The 27,789-nt window shown below is 54.5% G+C and overlaps 1 protein-coding gene and 1 non-coding gene across 4 annotated transcripts in view; one reads left to right on the forward strand and one right to left on the reverse strand.

The window, feature by feature from the left end:
* Positions 1-710: 710 nt before the first annotated feature.
* Positions 711-816, forward strand: LOC118145926 (U6 spliceosomal RNA). The gene has a single exon (XR_004731410.1). It is a non-coding gene; the product is annotated as a U6 spliceosomal RNA (small nuclear RNA).
* A 4,577-nt stretch (positions 817-5,393) lies between these two features.
* Positions 5,394-27,789, reverse strand: part of NECTIN1 (nectin cell adhesion molecule 1) — a 66,991-nt gene continuing 44,595 nt past the window's right edge. For 2 of the 3 annotated variants that reach the window (XM_035264870.3, XM_078339186.1), the window contains exons 2-6: positions 22,732-23,082; positions 21,886-22,188; positions 21,434-21,551; positions 19,494-19,645; positions 5,394-9,655 (exon numbers count right to left, since the gene is read on the reverse strand). In XM_035264870.3, coding sequence (XP_035120761.1) covers positions 9,108-9,655; positions 19,494-19,645; positions 21,434-21,551; positions 21,886-22,188; positions 22,732-23,082 — 1,472 coding nt within the window. In that variant the 3' untranslated portion in view covers positions 5,394-9,107. Of the gene's footprint in view, positions 9,656-15,041; positions 19,036-19,493; positions 19,646-21,433; positions 21,552-21,885; positions 22,189-22,731; positions 23,083-27,789 lie in introns of those variants that run through there. The other variant, XM_078339187.1, reaches the window with a different exon arrangement.

The following is a 27,789-nucleotide window of genomic DNA, read 5'->3' on the forward strand; positions in this document are numbered from 1 at the left end:
GATAGCATAGGGTTAAATATCTGAAAAAGTGGTTTGGTGAGGAGTAGCCATCTTCCAATATTTGAAGGACTCTCCCAGGAAGGCCAGATGGAGTTATTCTGTGTAGCTTCCCAGGGAAGTGCCTAGATCAGTGGGTGAAGCGTAGGGGAGGGAATTTTTGTCTGCATAGAAGGGTAGCCCTGTGACACCAGGGCTTACCTTGAGAGGTAACAAATTGGCCAGCACCAGAGGCTGGGCACATTTGGAGGAAACCCCTCTACCCTGGGGAAGGTTGGGCTGCACCACCTGAAAGTCTCTTAATGTTATTTATTTATTTTAAGACATAAGATCTCACTTTGTCACCCATCCTGGGGTGCAATGGTACAATTAGAACTCACTACAGCCTCCAACTCCTGGGCTCAAGTGATCCTCCCACCTCAGCCTTCCAAGTAGCTCAGACTACAGATGTGTCCCACACCTGGCTAATTTTTAAATTTTTTGTAGTGGAAGTCTTGCTATGTCGCTCAGGCTAGTTTCAAACTCCCAGCCTCAAGTAGTCCTCCCCTCTCAGGTTTCCAAAGTTTGGGATTACAGGCAGGAGCCACCACACCCAGCTGAAAGGTCTCTTTTGACTCTCACTTCGATCAGTTCAATTTGGTTCAGCCTCTACTGAGCACCCACTCTGTGCTAGCTCTGGGCTGGAGGCCGGGGATGAGTAAGACATGATCCTGGTGCTTACTTCGGCAGCACATGTACTAAAATTGGAAAGATACAGAGATGAATAGCATGGTCCTGTGCAAAGATGACATGCAAATTTGTGAGGCATCACATTAAAAAAGAAAAAGACAAGATCCCAGCCCTCAAGGAGCTGCCAGCCTAGGTTGGAAGGCAGCTTGTGCGGTTGTGTTACTTGCTGTCCCTCTTTGCCTTGGATGCCATGGGGGCTCTCAGGGATGAGGGTCCCAGGAGTGTTGTAAAAATGAAAAGGAGCTGGCTACCGAGGGGAGGGTGGGCGTAAGCAGGAGGTCAGGTTGGGGGACCCTGGCCAGCTGGTCTCTGGGTCAGTCACCCCTAAGGAGGTTTTTACTCACTGTGGAATGGAAGAGGCCTTTGCTAGGGACCTTAGGGTCCATCCTCAGGCAGAGAGTGGAGGGCTCAAAGAGCACAGGCCCTGCCACCCTCCCCTTCCACCTCTCTCAGAGAGTCCTCTCTCATCTGCCTAACAGGGATACAGGGGAACTGTCACCTTCCTTCATGAAGCACATTCACTTCTCCTAGGTTAACAGCATCATGGAGCAAGAAGCTCCATTCAGAGAGGGCCTATGGGACTTCCTGCCTGGGCTCTTTCATAATCCCTCTTCCCCTTTCGGCAGGTGCCCAGGGTCCAAGGGTCCATAGGTGGTCTAAACCCCAAAAACCTGTTTCATGAGGATTATGGGTGTGGCTCCATTCTGCCCCCTACTTGCCTCAGGTGGTGACCTCCATTGCAGTCACTTTCATCCAGGATCCCAAGTCCCACAGGTGATGATGATGATGAACATGAAGATGATGGATGACAGCTAATGATGACAGCAATGAATAGCATTAATTGGCACTCAGACCCTATGTGTGTTAACTCATGAAATCACCCAACTTCCCACCCCTTCAGTTTCATTTTCCTATCTCAAGACCCACCTCTTCCTCACAACTGACACCTGAGGTGGCCTCTGCCTCCATGCTGGCTGTCCATTTGAATCTCCTGGGTAGCATATTAAAAATATGTCTGTTACCAGGCACAGTGGTTCACGCCTGTAATCCCGGCAGTTGGGAGGATTGCTTGCGGCCAGGAGTTCAAGATCAGCCTGAGTAACATAGGGAGACCCCTGTCTCTACAAAATAATGATAATAAACAATAAAACTAGTCGGGAGTGGTGGCAGGTGTCTGTAGCCTACTTGGGAGTCTGAGGCAAGAGGAATGCTTGAGCCCAGGAGGTCGAGGCTGCAGTGAGCTGTGACTATGCCACTGCAGGTGACAAAGCAAGAACTCATCTCAAAAAAAAAAAAAAAAAAAAAAAAGCCCATCCAGGCCCCAACCCCCAGTCCTCAGAGGCTCTGACCCTATTGATATGGGATGTGACCTGATTTTTAAAAATCCCCAGATGATTCTGGGGTGTAGCCTGGGTTAAGCTCTCTGCGCTCAATGGGGCCTGTGATGTATGTTGATGATGCCCTGTGGATGGGTCTCAAGCCAAGCAGCCAGGCTCGTGCCTTTCTCTGTGGAGCTCAGGATGAGCTTGGATACAAAATTGCCAGCTTAAATGAGGCCCCAGCTCCTGGAGTGTGTGTGTGCTGTGGGAAGCATGGTTAGTAGAGGGGAGGCTGGGGTGAGGACATTGCCTGCAGTGCCTCATCTGGGAGTTGTTCTGGGGATGAGGAGTGGAACCACAGTCCCCATAGAGAAGGACTTGGCCTGGCTCTGCCATCAAGCCTGTAAACCAGAAGAGAAAATAGGGTCTGGGGTCCAAGAAGCCAGCACCTGGGTAGAGCCTAAGCGCTGCACTCCAGAGCGTCTCAAGGATGTGCGGGTAGAGCCTCCAGCTGTGGGCGCTGGTATAGAGGTGGCTCCAGAAGCAGGTCTAGCTGGCATTCCCCTCAAGCGTTCAGAGGACTTTCCTCCTCCAACTTTCCTACCCTTAAAAATGTCCTTCCCATTGGACATTGAAGAACACTGGACATGGAAGGACATTCTTCAATTCAGACCATGTCAGATAACACCTTTTCCAGGAAGTCTTCCCTGATGCGCCCCATCTGACTCTGACAACTCCACTTAACACCAAATGTGGCTCCTGCAAACTCAGTTTGTATCCCCCTGGGGTTCTTGTTGCTTTGTGAGGGAACAGAGCTTGCACCAGATCTAGCCTCCTCCCAGGAGTCAGGCTGGTGCCACCCTTTCCCTGGGTTCCTCCCCTCCTGCTGCTCTTAGGATGTGGCCGTGCCCTTAAGCATGTTGGCACATGCTTTCGATGGTCTGGTTGGGCCAAATCTTAGTTTCCTCTCTAGATTTTAGCTCTCCATGTGCAGAATGAGTGTGTTGGAGTAGGATGATCTCTTTTAGAACAACTAACGTAAGATGGCAAATTCTCAAGGCTACCTGAAATACTCTTAACACATCTATCTGGAGAACTCCTACACATCCTTCAAGGCCCAGGTGAAATGTCACTTCAGACCCGCCCAAACAAAATGACCCACTCCCATCCCAGCACTTTCCACACAGCTCTGTAACAGCCTGTGGCCAGTACAGCACTGGCCATTTTGGAATCAGGCATACCCAGGGTTCTGAATTCTTCGTCCGGGATTCTGGGTATGGCTGTCACTGCATTGCAGTCCCAGAGCAGCCAAAATGTGTTGTAAATGAATACACGAATTCCTCAATTTATCAAGTTTATCTCCTTAACCATCTGCAACCACGAGTGGGTAGAACAGGGGAACAGAGAAAGGCCTCCATGGTCTCCAGAGAGGAGCTTCGTTCTGGGCCCACCAGCCAAGATAGGGATATGGTAGGCACATCCGGGGGGACCTTAGACACTCAGACAGCTGCTGCTTCCAGGCCTTTGGCCCTCTGCTCTGCTGAGGGTGGCCCTGGAGGGATGGAGTCAAGGGTGGAAGTTTGGGCAGAAGGAGCCACACACAGCCTAGCAGAAAGTTTTTCCAAGGCCCAACTGGACTGGAAGACTAAGAGTGTGCCCCTGGACTCCCAGCATCCTTGGGCTGGGATGTCTGCTAGGGGACAGCCTGGCACTGAGCCTGGGGAAGCGACTGGGTCTGACTTCTCCAGCCCAAAGCTCCATCCAGAGGGCTTGTGCCTGAGACTAATTGGCTTGCCCTCCCGCTGTTGGAGAAAGTCTTGGCTAATTTGCCAGAACGCTCTAGTTAAATGCCAATTAGGACGTTCTGTCCACTGCTCTCTTCCAATATATTAATAATGTAATTAAGCATTTATTGCCTGCACAAATTAAAACTTAAACGGACAGCCTGGAAAACCGAGGAAGTGACCGCTTAAACAACCAATTTGCATCTCATTCGAATTCCAACATCTAAACACAGCCCCTTCTAGGATGCTGGGTTTGGCCTTCCAGAGGGGGCTCAGCCAGCTGCCAACAGCTGCTGCTTCTCCTGCTGCATGCCAACTTCTGCCCATCCAGCCCCAATCCTGGGTGTGGATGATGTGGCCTTGTCCCCAACGGGCAGGAGGGCTTTCTGCGAAGCACCCATCTTGGCTCTATCCTTCCTACCCCCTCCCTTTCCCAGGGGTCATTGGTGTGGATTTCAGTGAAAGGAGATGCTACCAAGTATGGGAGGTGGAGGGAGGGATGGCTGGGATGGGGCAGTCCCTGAAGCCCCTGCCACTCCCACCCCAGGATCGATTTGTCCTGCATTCCAGCCCAGGAGATGGGAAGCAGATGGTGCTGGTGGGAGAGCGGGGAGGTAACCAAGGAACAAGAAGACGTTCTTTCCAAACAACCAGCCCCCTGGAGAGAATGGGGGTGCGGGAGGGGTGGGTCTCAGGGAAAGCCTGCAGGGGATGGGGATGGGCAGTATCTTCGAAACAGATGAAAGGATAAAGCTCTCAGTTCTTCTCCATCCCCAGGGACCTGTCTAACGCAGCAGGTGTGATACTGCTGGTTTTCTTCTCCAAACAGCCGGAGGAGGGGATTTGGGAGGAAGGAACAGGACAGCAGGAGTGGGCAACAGGGGAACTGGAGTCTGGGGCAGGAGGTGCCCGTATCCCCAGGAGGGCTCCAGCTGGTACAGGGCTCACCTTCTCTGCTGTGTGCACCCCCAGCCCTCTCTATTCTTTTTCTTTTTTGAGACCGAGTCTAGTTCTGTAGCCCAGGCTGGAGTGCAGTGGTGCAATCTCGGCTCACTGGAACCTCTGCCTCCCAGGTTCTAGTTCAAACAATTCTCCTGTCTCAGCCTCCTGAGTAGCTGAGATTACAGGCACATGCCACCAAACCCAGCTAATTTTTGTATTTTTAGTAGAGACAGGGTTTCATCATGTTGGCCAGGCTGATCTTGAACTCCTGACCTCGTAATCCGCCAGCCTTGGCCTCCCAAAGTGCTGGGATTACAGGCATGAGCCACCACACCAGGTCAGGCCTTACTTTCTTAAAGGCCTCTCTCCTGTGTCTTCGGACGCCCAGCCCTCCCTCTGTGATGCTGCCGCCAAAGTCCATGGTCTTCTCACTTGCCTGGAAGACGTTTCCGGGGCAGCCTGTGAGCATTTTCCCGCAGGGCCCCTGCTTCTCCCGAACCCTGGGGCCTGGGCACGGGGTGGGGGCCCTTCCCCTCACCGTCTCTCTGCACCATCCCCTCCAGCTTCACCCCTTTCCTGCCCCCACTGCCGTGGAGTAGGGCAGTGATGGGACACAAACCAGTTTGTTTTAAACACTTTATTTATAAAAAAGTACATTTTTTTTCCTCAGTACATTTTCAACCCATCATTTTTTTTTAATACAAGTAAAAGGGGGTGATGCAAACACCCCCGGGTCAGAACCAGGAGGATCTGCTGGGCAGTCCCCAGACCAAAGGCGGAAAGGGCGACAAGACGCCGAAGCAAGGTGGCGCATCACGCTCGGAGGGGAGGGTGGCAGCTTCTCCTGGATTCTTTTCATTTATACAAAAAAGGAAAACCAATTTTTTCGATCAAGAATCCCAATCCTCACAGCAGGGGTCAGAAGAGCAGCAGCACCAAGTAGGACGGGGCTCCTCCTGGCCTCACGCATGAGCTGGGCAGAGTCGGCAGCGGCGGCAGAGGCCTGGGCGCCCTCACCACCTGGGCCGCAGCAGAGGGGCCTACCTCCTGGCATCCTCGGCACTGGGCAGTGTGTGAAGCCTCCCTGTGGATGTGGGGACCTGGGGGGCACCTACCTGCCCCTCCCCAGGAGAGGTTTCTGTTGGCAGTCAGGCTTTGGTGGTCTCTATCTGGACCCCCGAGGCCTGGGAGCGCTCCCATCCTTCCAGGAGAGGGGACACCTGTGTCTGCTTGGCTCAGCAGAGCTGCCCACACTCACCTAACACAATTCCCAATTTCTCTGCTCTGAGGATGGCAGAAAAGTTATTGCACCAGTGACTTGGGCACATGGGGGTTGGCTGGCAGAAGCGGCAGGGGCCCTACGAGGCTCTCTTACGGCCTGAGCACTGGGCAGTCGTTTTTCCTTAAGGGCTCTCAGTAGGATCAGAGCATTCCCTCTGCAACATCTGTGCTGAGTGGCTCGCTGGCTGTGCACAGATGTGTGTATATGTGTACACATGCCTGCTCGTGGGTGTGTTGGAGGTATGGTGTATCCACTGAGGGCACATGTGCTGGGCCTGAGGTGGCTGCACTTGCAGGCCTGTGTTCACCTACTCTATGCTGCTGCTTTTCAGACCCTTCTGATAAAGGGACTTGGATGATTCTGTTACGCAATAGAACAATATCAAAATCTGTAAGGAAACAGGGGCATATAGGTGGGGGGTAGCAAGGACAGGGAGGGCAACAAGAGGCAGGATGACCACTGGGGAGGCCTTGGCACAATTAATACCAAGTTGATTTCATTTCCAGCAAAGCAGAAGCTCGGCTCATGCTGGGGGCACAAAGGAGAAGCAAAATGTCCTCATCTCTCTGCTGGGCCAGATCTCCCTTTTGCCAGCTGGCTGTGTCTGTGGGCCCAGCAGCAGTGCCCACCTTCCCACAAACTTGGGGCACAGAAAACTTCACATCCCTAGGCCCAAGTGCTGACCCCTGCCTCATGCCCACCCTCAGCCCAGGCTGGCAGCTGCTCGGTGGGTATGCTGAGGCTGGGCCCCTGGCAAGGCAGGAACCTCTACATGGCCCATGCTACATGGACCCCAAAATTTGTGCTTTGCTTGTGGGGAGGGTGTGGAGGTGTCTTAAAGGGGAACTCAGTGCTTTGGCTGGGCTTGGGGCCTTCAAAGTCCATCACAGAATGGGGACTGGGGGTGGCAGTGCAGGATAAAGGAGATGCAGGAGGAAACGGGGACAGGGAATGCCTCTATCAGGCAGGGCCCCGGGATTGCCTCCTGCCTGGGGAAAAGGGGACCAAGCAGAGGGGCCAGAGTGGTGTAAGGTGGGATGGGGCAGTGATGTAACGTGGAAAAGGTCCCCTGCCCTGGGGGACACTAATACTGCTGGGAGAAGCAGCCCAGCTTCTCCACCTCCCTCTGCCCTGTGGCTGGAAAGACCCCATCATTTCCTCCCCTAACTCCACTCCATCCAATACCCCAAATGTGTGGAGCGGAGAGCCGCACCAGGGCTGGCATGGCTTCAGACTTCTGCTACGTGGCTACTGGGCGGCCTGGGCTGGGGCCGGGGCAGTGAGGGCCAGACAACGATGGCCCATCTGTTGGGCCGAGGGTTGCTGGGGCAGAGATGAAGCTGGCTGGGGGTTCAATAGCAGCACCAGGGAGGGGAGGGGTGGGGTGGGGGGCTCCCTTAGGAAGCTTATGGCAGGGTGGGCCAGTGCCCGTGGGGCACAGAGTGGTCTGCCTCCCTCCTCCCCAACACTTGCCATCCTGCAGAGCCCCTGACATCCTGGGCTGAGTCAACTAGAATCCTGGTGGGCAGGCATGAAAGGCCGAGAAGCCCACCTCGCCATCCCAGGGTCTCTCCCAGGGGCATGCCCATCTAGAGTGCCGAGGGATCTGGGAGCAGATGAACTGAGGCACTTTGAGCTGAAGGACTGAGAGAGGGCTGGGAGGGTCTTCCTCCATTACATACACGGGAAGACCCAGTTGGGGGTGGCTGATAGAAACTCAATGTCCCATTCAAGGAGGGAATCTGCACTCAAAGGGAGGGCTTCTCCCAGGCCCTCCCCTCATCCCCGAATAGCTGGGATAAGGGTGGCTGAGCAGGAGGTGGCCTAGTGGCCCCACCCCCCTCACTTTCTGTGAGGCCAGAGGCTTTGATGGTGCCCTTTGTGTGTGAGGTGTCATCTGGACTCTTCGGTCCCTCAGACTGTGTTTGTGGAGATTCTGCCATGAGGGCTTCCTTCTCCACTGCCCTCCACGTGGACGCTTCTTCACCTCTAACCCCCACTGGTGGTGGCCCCTGGGATCCCAGCTCTGACTAGCTGAGACAGCCAAGTGTTGCTAGACAACGGAGACATTGCAGAAACCTCCATGCTGTCAGAAGCAGGTTGGGGCAGGCCTGAGATCCTAGGGTGGAGGCAACTGAGGCTCAGTCTCAGCTGTCTCTGGAAGCTTCTATAGGCTGCCCCCATTCTCAGCTTAAAGGGGGAATGACGTGGAAATAGATGGGTAGGCCTTGGGCAGTGTCTGGATGGGGCAGGACATGGGGCCCCGGGGAGAGCAGGCAGAAAGGAGCAGTGTGTGCATGTGTCAGCAGAGGCAGAGAGCAGGTGTGGGCTGGAGCCCACCTGGAGCCCCTTATGGAGGGGGCACATTGTGGGTAAAGAGGGGACGAATCAGAGCTAGGCCAACTCCACTCTGTGGGCCAATGAGGAAAAAAAATGTAAAACCACCCTTAGCAGGAAAACACTGCCCAAGGCCCTGCTTAACCAGCAAGAGTCCCTGGGAACTGGGGAGAATTCGCCCCTCCCCCTACTTCTTGGGTGCACCGGTAGAACCGATGAGGTCCAAACTCCCAGCTGCATCAGCTTTCGCTGGCAGGTGTTGGGTTCCCTCTCCCCGGGAGGAGGAGCAGCATCTGGGGGTGTGGGGGGCTTTTCCTCTCAGAGCCCCTTAAGCCCTCCACCCTCAGTGAAGAAACACAAATTCCAGTGTTGGGGGGCGGGGAGGCTGGCTCCCCAAACCCTGGAGGGATGCCCAGGTACACAAGACAAGAACAGGGCTCCCTACACAGAGGGCAGGCGGGTGGGGCCGGTAAAGGGAAGATACGGTCACACTAAAGCCACAGTGGAACACAACACCATGGGGAAGGGCTGAGGAGGAAATCAAACACAAAGCCAGTCCCGGCTGCCTGGGCTCCCCTGGCCCCCCGGAGTTCGGGGCTGGCTGTGGGCAGCTGGGCAGCTCTGTTCAGCTCCTGGAGTGGGAGGTGGGGGGTGGGCAGGGGGCGTGCGGGAGGGGCCGGGGAGGAGCGGGCACAGACAAAGGCTCCGGAAGGGGGGCTACACGTACCACTCCTTCTTGGAAATGAAAGACCCGTCGTTCTGAGAAACCATGTTCTCAGCCAAGTCCAGCTGCTCAGGGTCATACTGGTAGCCCAGAGTCCGGTCTCCGTAGCCGTCCTGACGGGCCTCGGCCTCATCCACGGTGAAGTAGGGCCGCTTGGCGTCCTCATCATATTTGGGGTGGGGGCCGCCCACCTTACGCTCTCCCCCTCCACCGCCCTCCTCCTCCTCCTCCTCCTCATAGCTGCTTCCACCCAGCGGGCCGGCCTTCTTCTCGTCGTCTGAGTCGTCCGGGTACTGCAGGTTCTGTGCCATCGGTGGGTGGTGCTGGGGGATGCCTGCCTTGCTGTAGCCGTTGCCGTACACGTGCTTCTTGGTGCTGTAGTCACCCTTGAAGGTGTGCCGGCGCCGACGCAGGGCAACCACGATCCCGCCGACCACAATCAGCACCAGCAGGACGCTGCCCACCACGCCCCCAATGATGGCCGTGGGCACCGCCCCGGCGCGCCGCCCATGTTCGGGAGGAGACGGGGTGTAGGGGAATTCTGGGTGAGGAAAAGAGATGGAAGGGACAGCGTCAGAGTGTGCTCCTGGGGTGTTGAGGGGGTGGGAGGGAGGCAAGGAAGCAGGGAAAGGAGAGGCCAGGAAGGACAGGATGTCTGCATCCCTGGTTTCAGCAGCGCCAGTTTGAGGCCCGTCAGCACCCCACCCCTCCCGGAGCCCAATCATGCCACAGCATCGGTAGCTGGAGTGACAGACAGGCAGGAGGAGAGGCAGAAGGCAGTACCCACAGCACCAGGGCCGTCCATCCCCACCGTCCTCGGTGCGGTGTTGACCCAGCTCAGCCCCCCTTCATGGTGCAGTGAGATGCGTGTGCCAGCACCAGCTTCAGCACATTGTCCACTTGATGCCATTCCCTGTCGGAACCCTGAGGAGGTATGCCATTCATTCTCATCGGATATCGGAGGTTAAATAACTTGCCTGAGGCCACCTGGCAATGATGCAACGTTGCTTCTCCTGCACATAGAATGTGTGCAAATGTCACCGATCCCCCCTGCCAGACACCTGGTAGTCACTGTGCCTGACACCATCGCCGTGGCTTCCAAGATCCAGAACCAGGAACCACCTAGGTGTTGTGCCCCTGATTTTGTCTGCCTGCAGGGCACAGGGAAGACAGGTTCCCAGGCACTGGCCTGGAGATGCCCCTTGAGTGCCAATCAGCTGCCAAAGTGCCAGAAACCAGGGCTGTGGTTCTTGGCTGTGGTCTGGCCCTTCAGGGCAAGGTGGGGGCCTGGTGGTGCTGCCAGCCTGGGTAACAAGCGTAAGACACCAGCATGGCAGGGCACAGGCATAGGGCAGGGACGGTAGAAATAGGGGTGAAAGTGTGTGCCCGCATGTGTGTGTGGCAATGTTGAGTACATACAAGTGAGCGCGTGCACAGGCACACACTTGCCATCACAGTGAGCCTGACAGTCAGGGAGCACATGCCAGGAGGGCCCACGGGCCTGTGCCGACGTGATGAAGGTGAGTCTGCAAATCTACGCTTCATGGACATAGCCACAACGGGGAGGCAGGAAAGGTGAAAAGAAGAGAAAGGAGGCATGTGGGACAGGAGAGAAGGCTGGGTGGGCGGCTTTCTGTGCCCGCGGAGCCGGGCCGCAGTACTTTTCTCTGGCCAACGCTGCCCCTTCCCTTTCCTTACAGGGCCTGGGAAGGTGGCTGAAGCCGGGGCCACGCTACAGGCCAAAGAAGCCCTAAGGTGAGGCAAAGGGAGACGGTTCCTGGCACCACCACAGGGTGGCACCGGAGACCACAGCTGACCTTGGTCAGAGGCCTGGGCTGCGGGTCTAGGGCAAGCCCAGAAGGCTGACCTCAGCTGCTCAGGCCCTCCTCTCTCCAGGCCCACGTAAAAGGCCAGGAAAGGGCCGGTTTGCGCATATGCTGCTGCCAGCTCACTCTCTGATTCAGTATCTCTCACTCCATGGGAATCATGCTCCTCCCCTGAGCCCGTTCCCTCCTCCCGGGGTGTGTGTGGGGTGCTGTCCCACTCGGCAGGGGCAGGCTGCAGCAGGGTGGAGATTCTAGGAAGAGGAAAGGCCTTCCAGGAGTTCAGGCTGGAAGGGCTGACGAAAACACGGGGCCCAAAGAAGGGGAGGCCACTCACTCTCTCGAGGTCATGAGGCTGAGCTGGGACGGCCCAGAGGCTCCTGCACTCAGGAGCACTGGCGGAGGAGCACTACCATGGAGGACCCTGCTCCCCACCTGCCACCACCGTCTTTGGTGCAGGTCAGCTGGCAGCTGCCCAGTACATATTCATGGGATCTTTGTCCTGACTGCCTGTCTCCGCGGCAGCCTCCCTGGAACCTCAAGCGTCTCCCGGCTCACCAGGTCTTATCTGTTTACTGCCCTCAAAAGCGCCCCACAACTGCTCCCCAAGAGGTGGGAGCAGCCTCCACCAGGGGCACCCCAGAGGCAGCTGGGAGGAACCTAGCCTCCTCTGTACTCAGCCTGCCTGCTGCTCCTTGGTTCTCACCCGGTTCTCACCCAGATCTGAATGAGTTCTCCTGTCTCCACCTGCCTTCCTCTCTTCATCCAACCCTCCAATCAGCAAACATACTGAGCCTCTATCCTGCTAGTAATGGGATACGAGAAACTGACAGCCTCGCTGGGGAAGCAAAGGACACTCAGAGACAGCATGTGAAGATGTCAAGGGAACTGGCAGGCAAGTGCAGGGTGCAGGGGAATGAGATGGTGTGTCTTGGCATTAGAGAAGGCTTCTTGGAGGAGGCAGGACTTGGAGAGGCCAGGAGGATAAGGAAGCATCCTGACAGAGTGGGCTGCTGTTTTTCTGAAACATGTCCCTTGCCTTCCAATACAAGATTCCGTGGTCCCCAGCTTCCTTCTCTGAGTGCTGTCTCTGGCTGTGCTGCTCCTCTCTGCTCCAGCTGTCTCCCTGGATGCTCTGTCTTGGGACCCTCAGCCATGACCCTCTGCTTTCTTTCCTAGTGACAGACTGGTCTCCGTTTCAGGAGTCACCCTTATTCTGCTGACTCTCCAAATTATTTAGGGTACATAGCTCTCGCCCAACTCTGGGACTGTATCTCCACAGCATCTCCCAAACTGTGGCCCATGGAACCTCAAACCATTGGCTCAGAGGGTCAGCAAAAATACAGGGGTGGAAATATTGGCTTAGACAAGCATCAGAGCCCGTCACCTTCTCATGCACACTGTGAACTATTAGAGGGACACGCCAATGCCATGTTTCCCAACATACTGGAGAATGAACCCTGAACCTCCTGCTCCCAAGACAGTCTCATATAACCAGTATTTAGGCAGACACAGTAGAAAAACTGACCTCTAACACATCCTCATCTGGAATTCCCACCATCACTTCAAAACCCATCTGTGCCAACGTGGTTTGCCATCTTCCTTCCAAACCCTCTTCATCTGACAAAACCCCCTGCCTCCACTGCCACCACCATGCAACTGATACCAAGTTTTACTGCTGTGGTCCATTCCTAAATCTCCCACTTTCATTTGGCCTCTGCCTGCCTTGAGTCACCCCACCCACAGTCACCAGGTTAATCTACTGTGTAGACATGACCACTCCCTTTCTGAAAGACCAGCAATGGCTCCCTAACTGCCAGTTGGGCTGTGCAGTCTGGCTTCAAAGCTTTCATCATGTAACCTTATCCTGGGTTTGGTCAACTCACTTTCCCTGCCATTCGTGTCGTCCAAGTTGGTCCTTACTGCAAGCCTTCACTCATGCAGTTCGCCCCACCAGGAATGCCTGTCCTCATGCTCCCTCCCCGCCTGTTGCAATTCTCCAGGCCCTTCTTCAGGAGACCTCTCTTCTCCAGTTTACCCTGGGCTTTTTCTCGTTCGAGTTTCTATGTACTAATGGTCTGCACCTCTTATATTGGTTGCAACAATTGCTAAGGTCATTCCATTAATCACATACCGAGGTAGCATAGTAAAGCCCGTATAAATTGCAAATAAATGCAAATTAGAATTTCCCATGGCTGGCTGTGGCCCTTCTGCCAGTTTTCAAACGGCTGAAGTTCTCTTCTACAGGAATGAGGACAGGGGCTGAGGAAGTGGCAGCCTCACGATCACCTGGGATTGTCTTGTTTCAGGGTGCTGCAGTGGTCTAGGTTCACTATGGTTACTTTGTGCTTTCCTCAACAGCAGGGACAATACAAAATAAAGTTCTCCTATATTTTCCTCAACTACGTTGCATTTTCTGGACCTCTCAAGCCACATCATTGCAGTATGGTAGAGGGTATGGTCTTATCTGTTTCACGAGAATGACTGGTGTCCCAAACTAGTTTGTAAGTTATAATTCAAAATGCAGGCTGGGCGCGGTGGCTCATGCCTGTAATCCCAGCACTTTGGGAGGCCGAGGCAGGCAGATCACCTAAGGTCAGGAGTTCTAGACCAGCCTGACCAAAATGGTGAAACCTTGACTCTACTAAAAATACAAAAATTAACCAGGTGTGGTAGTGGGCGCCTATAATCCTAGCAACTTGGCAGGTTGAGGCAGGGGAATTGCTTGAACTTGGGAGGCAGAGGTTGCAGCGAGCCAAGTTTGTGCCTTTGCACTTCAGCCTGGGCAACAGAGTAAGGCTCTGTCTTAAAAAAAAAAAAAAAAAAAAGCACATTGAACCTGACCTCTTTTTACCATCTCCATCACTACCACCCTGATCCAAAATACCCTCATCTCTCACCTGGATTATTGATTGCAGTAGCTACCTAACTGCTTTCCTGATTCTACCCTTTCCCTCTGTGGACTGTTTTCCACACAGCAGCCAGACAAATCCTGTTAAAGTGTAAGTCACATCTGCTCCGAGCCCTCCAATGACTCTCCCTAGAGGCTTAACACGCTCTGTGTGCCCCACACCCCACCCTACCTCTGAAGTCATCTGCTCCAGCTTTCCTGCAGGCTGGTCCCGCTCCTGGGACACACTGCACGTACTGCTCTGCTCCCTGGAAGCTGCTTCCCAGGGTCCCCAGGTTCACTCCTTCACCTCCTTTGGGACCCAGCTCAAACAGTCCCTTCTCATTAAGACCTCTCCCAACTACCGTATTTAAAACTGCACCTTACAAGCCCACTCTACCTCTGTCGTCCCTGGCAGTTGGGATCCCCTTAACGCTACTCTTGTTTTTTCCCTCCTCAATTTCACCTTCAAAATTACTAGTATACTTTTTTTTTTTTTTTTTTTTTTTTGAGACAGAGTCTCCCTCTGTTACCCAGGCTGGAGTGCAGTGGTGTGATCTCGGCTCACTGCAACCTCCGCCTCCCGGGTTCAAGCGATTCTCCTTCCTCAGCCTCCTGAGTAGCTGGGACTACAGGCTTGTGCCACCATGCCTAGCTAATTTTTTGATTTTTAGTAGAGATAGGACTTCACCATGTTGGCCAGGCTAGTCTTGAACTCCTGACCTCGTGATCTGCCTGCTTGGCCTCCCAAAGTGCTGGGATTACAGGTATGAGCCACTGCGCCCAGCCTACATATTTTTAAAAAATGTATTTTATTTATTATTTTTCCTCCTATGCTAAAACATAAGCTCCACAAGGATAGAGACTTTGTCTGTTTAGCTCATGGATTTATACCAAGCACCTAGATTGCCTGTCACGTGGGCAGCGTTCAAGAGATATTTGTTGAAAGACAGAATGAATTCTATAATGGCAAGATTATGTCTTAGAGATGAGCCTTGCTCTAGGCAGAGCAAGTATGCAGGAGAGACTCAAATAAACCTGCACGGGGCCCACTGGGACCTTGTTTCTCTGGAGTGGGTGACAGGAGGAGTGGTGTGGTGGCTTGGGACCAGATTATACTAGGTTTCTTTCTCCTCCGGGCCTTCTGTTTAATTTTTTTCCCTAAGTCCCCCCGCCCCCCACCCACCACCACCCTTTCTTTTGAGACAGAGTCTTGTGCCATCACCTGGGCTGGAGTGCATTGGTGTGATATCAGTTCACTGCAACCTCTGCCTCCCAGACTCAAGCAATTCTTCTGCCTCAACCTCCTGAGTAGCTGGGGCTACAGGCACACCCTGCCACATCTGTCTAATATTTTATAGAGATGGGGTTTCGCAATGTTGGCCAAGCTGGTCTCAAATTCCTGATCTCAAGTCATCTGTCCACCTCGGCCTCCCAAAGTGCTGGGATTATAGGTGTGAGCCACCACACCTGGCCAACTTTTTTCCCTAAGTCCTAAGGAAGTTTACTGTTTCCTGGGGATCTTTTGGGATCAAATAGAACCCTGGTTATTTTGGCTACTTTAGGGCTGGGCCTGTGTAGCAGCAGCAGAATGGCTGGGATGACCTCCCAGCATCAAAGACTTCCGAGTGAGGGACAGAAGAAAGGAGAAGCATGGGGACCTAACTCATTTGCAAGCAGAAGGGGCTGTCCAGAGTGGAGTGGAGCACCCTCCCTCACCCTCCATTCCCTCCAGCTGTTACACTCAGCCAGTAGCTCCTGTCTCTGTGCCAGCAGCAAAGCTGCAAGGGCCGCAGCTGGGAGGAGAGAGAAGAGCCAGGCCGAGGGGTCATTTGTGTTTGCTGGCGGGGGCCCAGCCACCTCCCTCACATCCTCTTGCAAAGGGAGCAGCCTGGCCCCATTCCTGAAGTTGTCACCTCTCTTCTGGGGTCTCAGGCTGGCCAGGACAGTGGGGAAGAGGGGGCTCTGCATGCCTTTGGGGTCCTGGTTCTCTGAGTGAGGTGGGTGGGCTGGTGTTGGGGGCTTTGGATAGATCTGAGGTGGAGAGAAGTGTTAGGGCTGTAGTCTAGATCTAGGATCTGGAGGTTTGGGGTCAAAGAGAATGTTTAGGCTTGTCTCCAAAACCAATGCCTGGCGCTTCCTCAGGCAGGAAATGCTCTGGCATCAGACTAGGCCTAGAAGCTGTAAGAACTACACCTCCCAGCATGCAGTGTAGCCAGCCACAGGGAGAGTGGGGAGGCCTGGGGTCCACCTCTGGGAAGCCCTTCTGTCCATCTGCAGCTGCAGCAGCTGTGCATCATGTCAGACCATCAGGCAGGGCTGTAGCAAACTGGGGGAGAACCAAATCCTCCCAGAGGCACAGATGCAGCTGCTTTCTCAGACCTCCCGACAGACTGCCATTCGCCGGCTCAGAGAATGGCACACTGCCACGACACAGCCACGGGCTCCCACATGCACACTCAGCATACAGATGTAGCTTGCTCACACTGGTTCACATGTACATGCCCAGAGACACATGTCTATTCCATGGCTGGGCATGCACACTTGCAGGCTCACACCTGCCTCCCTTCCAGGTCACTGGGTTTCAAGGCCCACAAGTCTGGATCTGAAGAACTCCAGGTCTGACAAGCAGACTGTGACACTCACCCACAAGGGATGAGCCTGGGGTTCACTGGGAAGGTGAGTTGGGACAGATGCCCTGCACCCTGGGATGGGAGTGGGGATGGACATCCTACACCCTGGCAGCCTCCCTGCCCTGGTCTTGCGAGTGGTGAGAGGCTGGGTCCCAGCTAGAGAGGCTTGGCCTCTCTCCTCCCGACACTCTCAGGGATAGAGGCTGCCTCATTTGGTTTTTTCAGTCTGGTTGAGGCCGCATCCCGTGCCCCTCCCCACCTTGGCATTATGCCAGAGGGAGGAGGGAGGGAGCTTCGTTTTGTGACCACTGGGCCCACCCCATGAAACTGCTCCTTAGTGTAAGGGCCTCTGAAAGGGCTTCTCCGGTGGGCGCACATGCAGATTCTGCCAGGTTCATCTCCTCGGTGCCCCTATTGCCACAGCCACAGTCTGGGCCTGTTGTTTCCCACTAGGGACTTGCTCATGGTGGCAGCTCCTAACAGGTGTCCCGGTGCCATCCATGCAGCCCCCCTGAATGCTCAGTCTAACCCACACACCTCGCCACAGCGCATTCTGGCTGAGAGCCCTCAGAGACTCCCTGTGAGTCTCTAAACTCCCAACAGAGAGAACACCTCGCTCCTTCCTCCCTGCCCACTCCGCTCCAGCCATTTTCCTTCCCATGCTTCCCCTGCCTGGGCACCCCGCCCTCCAGCCCCGCCTACTCACTCATCTCCCAGCAACCACCCGGTGTTCCCTCCTCGGGAATCCAGGGCCCCAGGAAGCCTGTGCCAAAGTGAGTCTGCGCAGGTGTGCAGTGGCCTGGCACACACGTGTTCTGCACACGCGTGTCTCTCCAGCACACCCTCTGCTGCCCAACTTCTGCCCTGCCCCAGTTGCTCCTCATTTCCCTTTCCAGATGCGCCTAGGGCAAAGTTATTACCCGAACGAATGGCCAGAATGAAAAATTAAATTTCCACTTATTCCTCTCGCTCATGCATTCCCTCTGGGCCAGTGGGGCTTGGAGCAAGGGCATGACTGTGCCCTGCAGAGTGGGCTCCCCAGAGAATGTGGCAGGCACTGGCCGACGTGGGATGGAGAGTGGTGAGGTCAGTTGCTGCTTGGAAATTTCCTGACAGCAGAAGAACAAACAGCTCTGAGAGGGCTCAGGTCACCTCCCTGAGTCCTCTAGAGGAGCTGAGAGACCCTTCCAAGGGAGGTCAGCCACTCAGCTCCTGGACCTATCGATGAATGATTCAGTGAGTGTCACACATCCCTGGCTCCTGCCTAACAGGCTGTCAGCAGGAGCCATGTTGTGTCCCTCTTCCAGCTGGGACCCTGGGCGGCCTGGCCCTCCAGCACCACTCACATGGTGGTAGTCCACCATCAGGGAAGGTACTGTCACACAGGGAGTACTACCTGATTGTAAGAAGCCTGAGACAAGTGTGATTATCTTCATGTTAGAGGTTAGGAGGCTGAGGCTCAACCAGGTGAAGAAGCTGCTCGAGGCCACACAGCCAGGAAGAGTCAGTGTGTGAACACTCAGGCCAGGTCTGCGCTGTCCCCCATGTGACAGTGCCTCCCTGAGGAGTGGACATGCTCCCTATGACCACTCCACATGGAACACAGGATCTGCCCTTCCCACCTCCCCTTGACTCCCCCAGAATCTCAGGGCTGGAGCCTGGGCACCCTTGAGGTTCTTTTTGAGCTCTACTCATACTTTTCCTGCTGGGGAGAAGTGGGGGATGCTGGCCCCTTCCGCCTGCCAACCTGTGGAAACCCCCAGCCCTCAGCGGAGGGCTGGGATGCCTCAGCCTTCCCCAGGCTCCAACCCTGATACTCCTCCTCCTATGACCAGTCTCAGGGCCAAGGGCAGGGATTGCAGACAACAGCAAGTGGCTCTACCCTCCTGGCCCCAGATGAGAGAGGTGACAGAACGGCCCTGAGGACAGGGAGGCACAGACCCTGGACAGGTTTTCCTGGCTCTTTCTGCAGCTGTGCCCTAAATGTACTCACAGATGAGGTCTCTGCTCCCGAGACACTGGCTCAGAGCTCATGAATCCTCATGGCTCGCCTAAGCTTTGTGGCTGGAGCCCAGGAACTGCCAGCCAGTCTTCTGTGTCCCTGAGGTCACCTCCTATACACGTTACTTCCTATACCTCAGTCACAGTGTGACACCACTTCCTCTTCTAGGACACTCTTTCTGTCACTTTGTCGCTCTGCAGCTAGCTCAGGTCCACTGTAAAAGACACTCCCCCCAGGTGAAGTTGTGATGACAGTTTACCTCGGTGTTGACTTGTGTTGACGCTTCCATTACCAATAATGATAATGATGGAGGTCAGGGTGATCACCACAGAGCACTGGCCATTTATTGACACGCTTGTCTGTGCTAGGTACTTGACCTACATCATGTAGAATTCTGACGACAGCCCTTCAAGGCACATCATACTGTCCCCGTTTTACAGATGAGGGCCAGAATCACAGCTGTCTGACATCACCCCGTGTTCCTTTCAGGTGAAGTCTCTCCTCAGAACCTCTTAGCCCTGGTTCTCCCTTTGCCCGGATAGGTAAGTTGACAGAAAGCACCACGGCTTTGGGCTACATCTTTGCTTTCTCTCCAGTCTCCTTGCTTGAGGTAAGCCTGACTTTCCGGCCCATGAAGATATCCTCAACCACAGGTGCAGGGCTTGGAGATGAGCTCCACCTGCAAACCTATCCCCACCAAGCCAGCATCCCGTGGTGTGCTCTGCTGGCAGATCCACGGGCAGGCTCTATTGGCCCGTATAATAGCATCTCTGTCAACAGCACTTCCGTCTTCCCTCCCAGAGCCTCCCTTCTGCCCCTCTCTGACTGGGAGTCACCCTGACTGTCTCATTTACAACCTTAAATGAAAGAAAGAGAAAAGCAAAGCAAAACCAATGGCCAGAGCTCAAGAGAGAACCAGAGAAGCAGGAAAAGGAGATACACTTCTTGTAGTGGCACCAGCCAAAGGTGAGGGATGTAGGTGGCAAAGGAACCCGTGGGTGGGGGAGGCCAGGGAGGATGCAGCTTCCTACCTGTGATATTGACCTCCACCTGGCCTGAGCGTGTGCCGATGGAGTTGGTGGCCTCACAGATGTAGGTCCCCCCCAGGCTATAGTTGATGGGTCCCTTGAAGAAGAGGGTTCTGTTCTGGGCCTCCACACCCTTGGGGAGAGAGCCATTCAGCCTGTGGAAATTGGGAGACATGGTGTAGGGTTATGACTCTCCAGCCTCAAGAAGCTGTTCCTGTGTCACCCACTTGTCTCCAGGCCCCCCAGACCTTCTGCTGAGCTTGTGCGGTTGTGTCTGTCTTGGAAGGAAGAAAATAATCTTTTGCACTTGGCAGTTTTATATTATTCAGCTTTTCATATTTGATCATAATATGGGAATATAGGCAGGCTAGGTAGGTACTGGTCCCACTTAACAGATGAAACCTGAGGTTCAAGGCCTGGGAAACACAGCTGGCAGGCAGCAGCATGGGAACTCCAGCCACATCTGGACTCCTGGTGTAGTGCTCTTTCTACTTCTTACTCACGTCTCCTGGTTGTTGGTCCTTTGTCTCCTGGGCAGCTGGTTAATAACACAGATGCTTGGGTTCTAACTCCAGATCTCCTGGAGCAGAGCCACTGGGGCAAAGGCCTGGGAATCTGTATTTAACAAGCCACTCAGGTAACAAGATAGGAAATATGTTCCATTCCACTACTTTGTGTTTTTGCTAGGAATGTCGCAGGACATTTTCATGTGGGAAGTGATTTGCAAATGTGCCAAGGACAGGACAGGGGATCTTCCTTTCTCCTGATCTCCGAGGCTACAAAGCTATTCTGTTGAACCGAGCAGCTCCTGAGTCCACAGAGCTGAACCTGGCCAGCAGGCTCTGCCCACTCACACCTTCGGAAGCACTTTTTTTTTTTTTTTTTTGACACAGAGTCTTGCTCTGTTGCCCAGCCTGGAGTGCAATGGTGTGATCTCAGCTCACTGCAACCACTGCCTCCCGGGTTCAAGTGATTCTCCTGCCTCAGCCTCCCGAATAGCTGGGATCATAGGCATGCGTCACCACACTTGGCTAATTTTTGTATTTTTAGTAGAGACGGGGTTTCACCAAGTTGGCCAGGCTGATCTTGAACTCCAAAACCTTCCGATTTACCCACCTGGGCCTCCCAAAGTGCTGGGATTACAGGCATGAGCCACTGCGTCTGGCTTCAGAAGCACTTTTTATTCCAGGAAGTGGAGGATCATAGGTAGGGCATACCAGTGCCCTCTGGTTGCCCCGAAAAAGGGGACAGACTTTTTCTGGGCAGCTGTCTCCTGGCCACACATATCAACCTTCTTCTTGGTTCCCCACATCCCTGGCTTTCTGTGTGTTCCATCCAGCTCTTCTCTGGGAAGAGCCTTGGCCTGGGCTATCAGAGCCGGCTGGAGGGGAGACAGGACCCTTCTAGGGGCAGGCGAAGACCATGAGGCCAAGAATGGGATGATGGGCTGCAGGGCGCATGCTCCATGAGCACAGGTGTTCTGGGCTGGCTGCTGTCTCCTCCCCAGGAATCCGGGGGTGCCAGAGAGAAGGAATAGGAACAAAAAAAGAGCTGAGATACTCCAGAACACCAGCTTCCCTGCGGATACCTCAATAAAAATAAATACTGGGGGGTTGGGGTGGGAGTGACTCAGGCTGAATCACCAAAGGAAAATGACAAAACTCTTTATTAGGAAGAGGGAGGGAAGCAGATCATAAGGGAAACCCCCACGGGTAGAAGGGCTTGTCTCACTGACCCTGACACTGTCAGACACGGATATATATGTATATGGTACATATATATGTATGTGTGAGGGGGGGTTCTCTCCTGGCCCCGCTTCTCACTGAGCCCACACCCTAATTTCTTCCCTGCCTAAGGTTCCTGGAGGTGGGGTGGGTGCCCCCCATCACCTGTGGTCCAGCCAGGTGTCTTCCAGGGTGAAGGGCCAGCCCTGCAGCACTTACGTGGTCCAGTGGTACTCAGTGGCCGGGGGGTTAGCGTCAGCTTTGCATGTGAGCTTCACGTCCATCCGCTGCAGGTACCAGTTGCCATCGAACCCCTCAATGGTTACCTCAGGCTCATCTGTGGGACAAGGGATGTTGGAAGAGGGTGAGGCCAGGAGAACGGGACTGAGGGTGAGGGGGCTTCAGTCAGGAAGGGATGGAAGGAGCAGGGCCATGGAAACAGCCAGAAGAGAGGGAAGTGTGGGAGGGAGTGTGGTGATCACAGAGACCCGGAGTGGAAACAGGAGTGAGATGGGAAGGAGGAGAGAAAATGAGCAAAGGGAGGAGATGGGGGACAGCAGAGGGGAGAAAAAAGCACCTGCAGAAAGAGAAAGGGAGGAGGAAGGAGAGGAGGAGGGAGGAAGGATAGTGGCACCCACCCCAGGAGGCCCCTGGCACCCAGCCCTGCTCACACTGCACATTGAGAGTGAGGCTTTCCTTGAAGCGGTCCATGTGGTAGTTGACGATGCAGGCCAAGGACTGCTGGTGGGCTTCCCTGCTCGGCACCAGGCGGTAGCGGCTGATGACCGTCACCGTGCCATTGGGGTTCCGGATCTCCTGGTACTCCGCCTCGCCCTTTAGCCGAGTTTCCCAGGATACCACACTGGGAGGCTTCCCATTGGCTGAGGTGCAGGTAGCAACCAGGACCTTGTCATCCTGCCCCTTCTTGGCTCGAAGCACTGCCTGAGTACCTTCTATCCAGTTGGTGGGTTTGGCTGCGGGGAAGCAGAGACAGCGATGAGACTACCTCCATTGACTTGTCCAAGATGCACCAGCCAAAAGGGTGTGGCACCCATCAGGCCTTGTCTTCAGGTCCCCTTGGCCATCCCTGCCTCACTGCTGTGCTTCACCAAAGCCTGTCCCAGAACCTTTTGCAGGATGTTCTTCATGTCTAATGTACGTCCTCCCTGTCCTACTAGTCATATCCCCCTCATCGAGCTGAGGTCTCCTGGAGTTCCAGCATGTTTCAGGCAAGCAGCACAGGTGGCTCCTTTCCTTACCGTGACAGTTTGATGCTGCTGCCTGCACGGTGCCTCGTGGTGGGCTCCGACCTGAAGAGTGACCTTCCCCACTGTCTAGAGCTAAGCTCCTGCCCTAATCCCTAGTGAACTGTGGGGTGGCCTTAATAGAAGGGACTGGAAGCCCCATGCCTGGCACAATGGGAGCATGTCCACCCAAAGAGGATGTCTGCAGTCACTGAGGTGCGCTGAGGATCACAGGTGCCTGGATGAACAGGGTGGGGGCCAAGGGCAGCTTACCCATCACTGTGAGATTGAGCTGGCTTTCCCGATTGCCCGTAGGGAAGGTGGCAAACTCGCAGATGTAGACACCCTCATCCTCCAGCTCCAGGCGCGAGAGGCGGATGGTGCCATCAGTGAAGGAGGGTCTCAGGAATTCCACGCGCTCTCGGTAGGGAGCCAGCACAGACACGCCCATGGATGGGTTGTAGATGGCCACGTTCTGCTTGGAGCCATTGGTGGCCTTCTGCCATGTGACCTGGGTGATCTTTACGCTGGGCAGCGGGTTGGCAAAGCTGCAGTGTAGAACCACGTCTGTGCCGATGAAGCCATACATGGAGTCGTTCACCTGGACCACCTGGGAGTGGGCGCCTGGCCAGGAGGACGGCAGGAAGTGCTCATGTCAGGCTCAGCCTCCCCCCGCCCACCCAGTTCCCTGTGCTCTGGTCTCCTCTTTTATAGCAGTCACTATTATTTTTATTCTAATTGTAAAAATATTAATTACTTGTTATAAAAACACTTAGGCAACAGTGAAAAATCATGAGAAGAAAATGACAACATCCTATGATCCTGCCGCTCAGGGTAATCTTGAAGGATCTGTCTCCTTTTACTTGATATCTGTGTATATCAAGTCAGAGTCACGCTGTACATATTATCCCATAAGCTGCTTTTCCACTTAGTGATAGATTATAAACATCGCTCTGTGTTAGTAAACATACAACCCTCATTTTTGGTTGCTTTTCAAGCAGAGCCCCAGCCTAGGAGCCATGTACAGGCTGCTTTGCCTTCCTGGGCCTTGGTTCCCTCCTCTGATAAAAGGGGCATAGAATCCAGTCCTCTACTTCACGAGGTTACTGGGGGAACCAAATGGCTTGATGGATGAGAAGGTACATCAGAGGCAGGCGGCTCTGGGTGAGCTTGAAGGCCCGCGGTAGCTGACATCATGGCTACCCCTGGTGTCTTCTCCCTCGCAGCTGAGTCTCCATCCTGGGGTGCACTGGCTGGGCCCTTCTTACTCAGCTAGGCAGAGAGAAGTCAGCACTGCATAGGGCTAGGCCTCTGCTGGCTCTCCATGGCCTTCACAGTCAAGTCTAAATGCCTTCACTTGGCAAGACCTCCTTGCACCTGCCTTTTGTCCACATCTCTCCATCAGCCACACTTTCATACCGTACCAGACTGGGCCCATCCTTGGAACATGCCATATTTCCAGTTTCCTTCCCTCTTCCTCCCATTTATTCAGCCACAATTTGTTGAGTGATGTATTCCAGGATCTACTGTGAGCAACTGGGTCATATCAAGGATTAATTCAGTCCTGGCCTCCACGGAGCACAGAGCCTATCCACCCAACACTCCTAGACTCTTACCCTGGCAGCCACCTCCACCTAGATGGCCCTTCCCCTTCTCCACCTGTGGACAGCCCCCTGAGGCCACCTCTAGCTCGGCTCTTTCCTGCCTTGGAAGGTGGTGGTTTACACATCTGACTTCTCCCCCAGACTGTGAACCTTCCTGAGGGCAGGGTCTGTCCTTTCCATCTCCACATCCCCAGCGCCCAGCATAGTATCTGGCACAAAGTAGATGCTAGTAAATATCTGTTACTAGAGAAATTGCAATGGAAGTCAAGAGAGCAGACGTTTGCAAGAAGGAGGGAGTGACTGGAGGTACCGAATAAGTGAAGAAAGAAATTCCCTCCAGTCTCCGCACGGGTTGTGTTATCCCCTTTAGAATGCCCTTTGTTTGAGCTTCCTTACCCCTGAACTTGGCTCAGCTCCCTCAACGTAAGGCATCTGTCCCCACCACTAGGCTGTAGCCTCCAGCTCTCTCTTGAGTCCGGCCAGCTCCCCACAAGCCGTGTCCCTGCTGTCATTTGTACTTCATGTCCTCGCATCCTTATTTCACTCACTTTACTGAGCATCATCAGTAGCATAAATAACGTCCAGCCCTGTACTGACTCAAGGCAGGGAAGGGCCTAAATGACTCCCCAAGGGAGTCTGGGATCCCAGAGTGGGAATTTGGGGCTGATGCTCACTCACCTTCTTGGCCTGACAGGAACATTTTAGCAGCACAGGCTCCTCTGAGGGACCCAAAACCCATGGTCAGGGCAGTAAGTTGCTCCCCTTTCTTCCCTTTGAGAGGCCACAGGCCAGGTCTCTAGGTCACTACAGTATCCCTGATGCTCAGCATATAGCAGTCACTCAAGAAACGCTTGCTGGATAAGTCTATCTTTGGCTTCACCAAGCCAGGCCCTGCCGTGTTCTGAAAGTTTCTCTGGGGTTTCCCCTTCTCTGCGCCAATTCATATCCACACAGCCCTTCAAGGTCCATCAGGCCGATCCCTACACTTGTCCCTCCAGCCGTCCCATTTGCCGACCTGTCGGGGGCTTCAGAGCTGATGCTCCTTGGACGGAGGTCCCAGGACTGGGAATATGATGGGAGAAGCATCCAGCCACCCAGCCGGGAGTTTGGAGGGCTGGACTCTAGCCTGCCTCTGCCGGGACCATGGCCAGTCACTTCCCCTTTCTGAGCCCGATTTTCCTCCTCTGTAAGGCAGCAGCCTGGCCTCCCCAGTCCCAGTGGTCCTCCTGGCCCTAACTGTCTGATGGCAGTCCAGTGCAGCTGGGGCCCTGCTCCAGAACAGTTCCACGGTGAGGTCAGTAGGCCAGACGGCCTAGCACTCCTGCTGATGGGCTAGGTGGCAAGCAGCTAAGCCCTAGGCCCTCTCCAGCAGGATAAATGGGTGCTCCCCAGCCCTCCCCCAGCCTGCTGGAGGCTGCCCAGTGGCTGAGATAATGTGGGCATAATTGGGAAACTTGCGCCACACAAAGCCAGGAACAGGAAAAGCCAGTTGGGAGGGCTTGGGCCCCAGGTGAGAGTGCAGGGAAGAGGTGTGGGCTCCAGAAGCCATTTTGGGATTGGTGCCAGACTTGATGGACCTGCAAGGGGACATGGCCCTCTGAGCCCCTGCAATCCTGTCTCCTCTCATTCCTCTGAAGGTGTGGAGGCAAGCAGGACCAAGTCCCCAGGGCACAGGCTGACATTCATTGGCTGAGTCTTCAGTGGTGACCTCACCTTCAGAGCTGCGTCAATGCCAGGAGGGAAGACAGCTGATAGTGGCCAGGCATGTGATGGGGAAGGTGCTGCAAGGTGCCCAGGCACCCCAGAGGACCCCTCACATCCTCTATCCCTCACCAGGCAGGGGCTGCCCTCCTCAAACCCATGTCTATGTTGGGGTGGAGGTTACTCTTTTCTGTCCACTGTGGCACTCCCAGAAGCAACCACATGGTGGGGAAGTGAAGAATGTTCCTAGTCTCTCTCTCACTGGGCACCAAGTGGGTGCCACGAGCCCTGGCCCTTTTTGCCCTGGTGATGGGCAGGGTGGGGCAGGGCAGGGAGGATCTCTAAGGAGCAGGTACAGACTCCCTTTAGCATTTGCCTCTTTGCCACAGCTGACTGTTAGCAGGGCCAGGGGAGGTGACCCGGGGGGTGAGCATAAGGGAGCTCTTGGGGTAAGGGGCTTGGGCTCATTGAGGGTGGGGATTGGATCCCAGAGTTCCACAGTTGGGAGGTGCTGGAAGATTGGAAAGACCTAAAAACTCACTTCCCCACTCCACACTTAGGAACTGGGAACCCAAGCCTCTTGTTAGTGGCTGCCTGCCTTGGTCCAAGGACTCAGGATTGGGGAGAATGACCCTCGTTCTCTGGATTGGGAAGTTTTCAGAGGGGAGCAGAGTTCAGGTGACTCTAACAGGCGGGGTTAGAACAGAGGAGCAGGGATCACCACTGGAGAGAGAGAAAGAGCTGGATGGGGGCAAGAATCCAGGAACAGGTGAGCCAGGAAAAGGGACCAGGATTGATTAAAGGCAGCCTGCTCCAGGGACAGGCAGCAGGGCTTAAAGACTGCACAGCCCCTCTCCTTGCCTGTCCAAGCTTCTCCAAACACGGCAGCCGTGGCAACCTGACAACTAAGCTGGCGTCTCCCACCTTCTGAAGGGCTGTTCCATCCCCACCCTTTCAGGCAGCACACTGGGGCTACTAAGAGCCAGGCAGGAGGGGTCTGGATTCCAACTCTGCCATTGATGAGCTGTGCAACCTTGGACAGGTGACTTAACCTCTCCGCAGCTCAGGGTGCACATCTCCAAAATGGGGATTATAAGAGTGAATACCCACCCTATAAAACTGCCATAAGGATTAAGAGAGTCCATGGGAAACAGAAAGCAGCACTTAGGACAAATGAAAGGTTCAACAGATGTTAGCTTCCAACATCATCACCACCAACATCTTTCATCTACGAAGCAATAGGCCTCCCGCCTTGGAACTTCATTCAGCAAACATTTGCTGAGCACCTACTCCATACTGGACACTGTCGGGAGTGCTACTAGGCACCCCTCCTCCAGGACACCCTTGTGACTGTCAGCCCTTCCTATTAAGCTGACAGCTCCATTCAACCCCCAATAACATATAGCATTGGCCTGTACCCCTTTATTTTCTGCTTCCTGGCATATGCATCTAGCCTGTCTACTGTCTCCCAACTGACTGTAAGCCCCTGCAGGAGATGGAAGGAGCCGGCCTGGGCTTGGGTTGAGTTGACCATGTTATGCCTGACCCTGGCGGGGTCCAGGGCTTGGGGAGTTAGTTCCCTGCTGACTTTCTCTGATTCTCTAAGCAGTCAGGGCTGGTCCACAGAACACATCCTCTCTCCTTCCTTGCAGGTTCCCTTTACATGAGAAGCAGAGACTGGCCCAGATGTGGGACCTGGGACCACTAAACTAGTAGCATATTGGAGCTTAATGGATCATGCAATTCATCATTTACAACGACTGGAGGGATTACATCATGTGCCAGGGACACAGAACAGCAGAACCCAACCCAGTGCTTTCCCACCCTGCCACAAAAGCAAACTCTGGCTCAATCTAACTCCCTGAGGCCTCTTTCTGGGTGGTGCCCCTCCTAGAATACAACCTCAGTGCCTCCACTGCCCCTTGTGAGAAATGGCACAAACACCAGCTACAACACTGCATCTGCAGGTCACCTGACTTGGGTGTCAGGTGATGAGTCAGAAACAGGGGCTTTGGGGAGCCCAGGT

Source organism: Callithrix jacchus, chromosome 10 (assembly GCF_049354715.1).
Source record: "Callithrix jacchus isolate 240 chromosome 10, calJac240_pri, whole genome shotgun sequence".
Taxonomy (NCBI): Eukaryota; Metazoa; Chordata; class Mammalia; order Primates; family Cebidae; genus Callithrix; species Callithrix jacchus.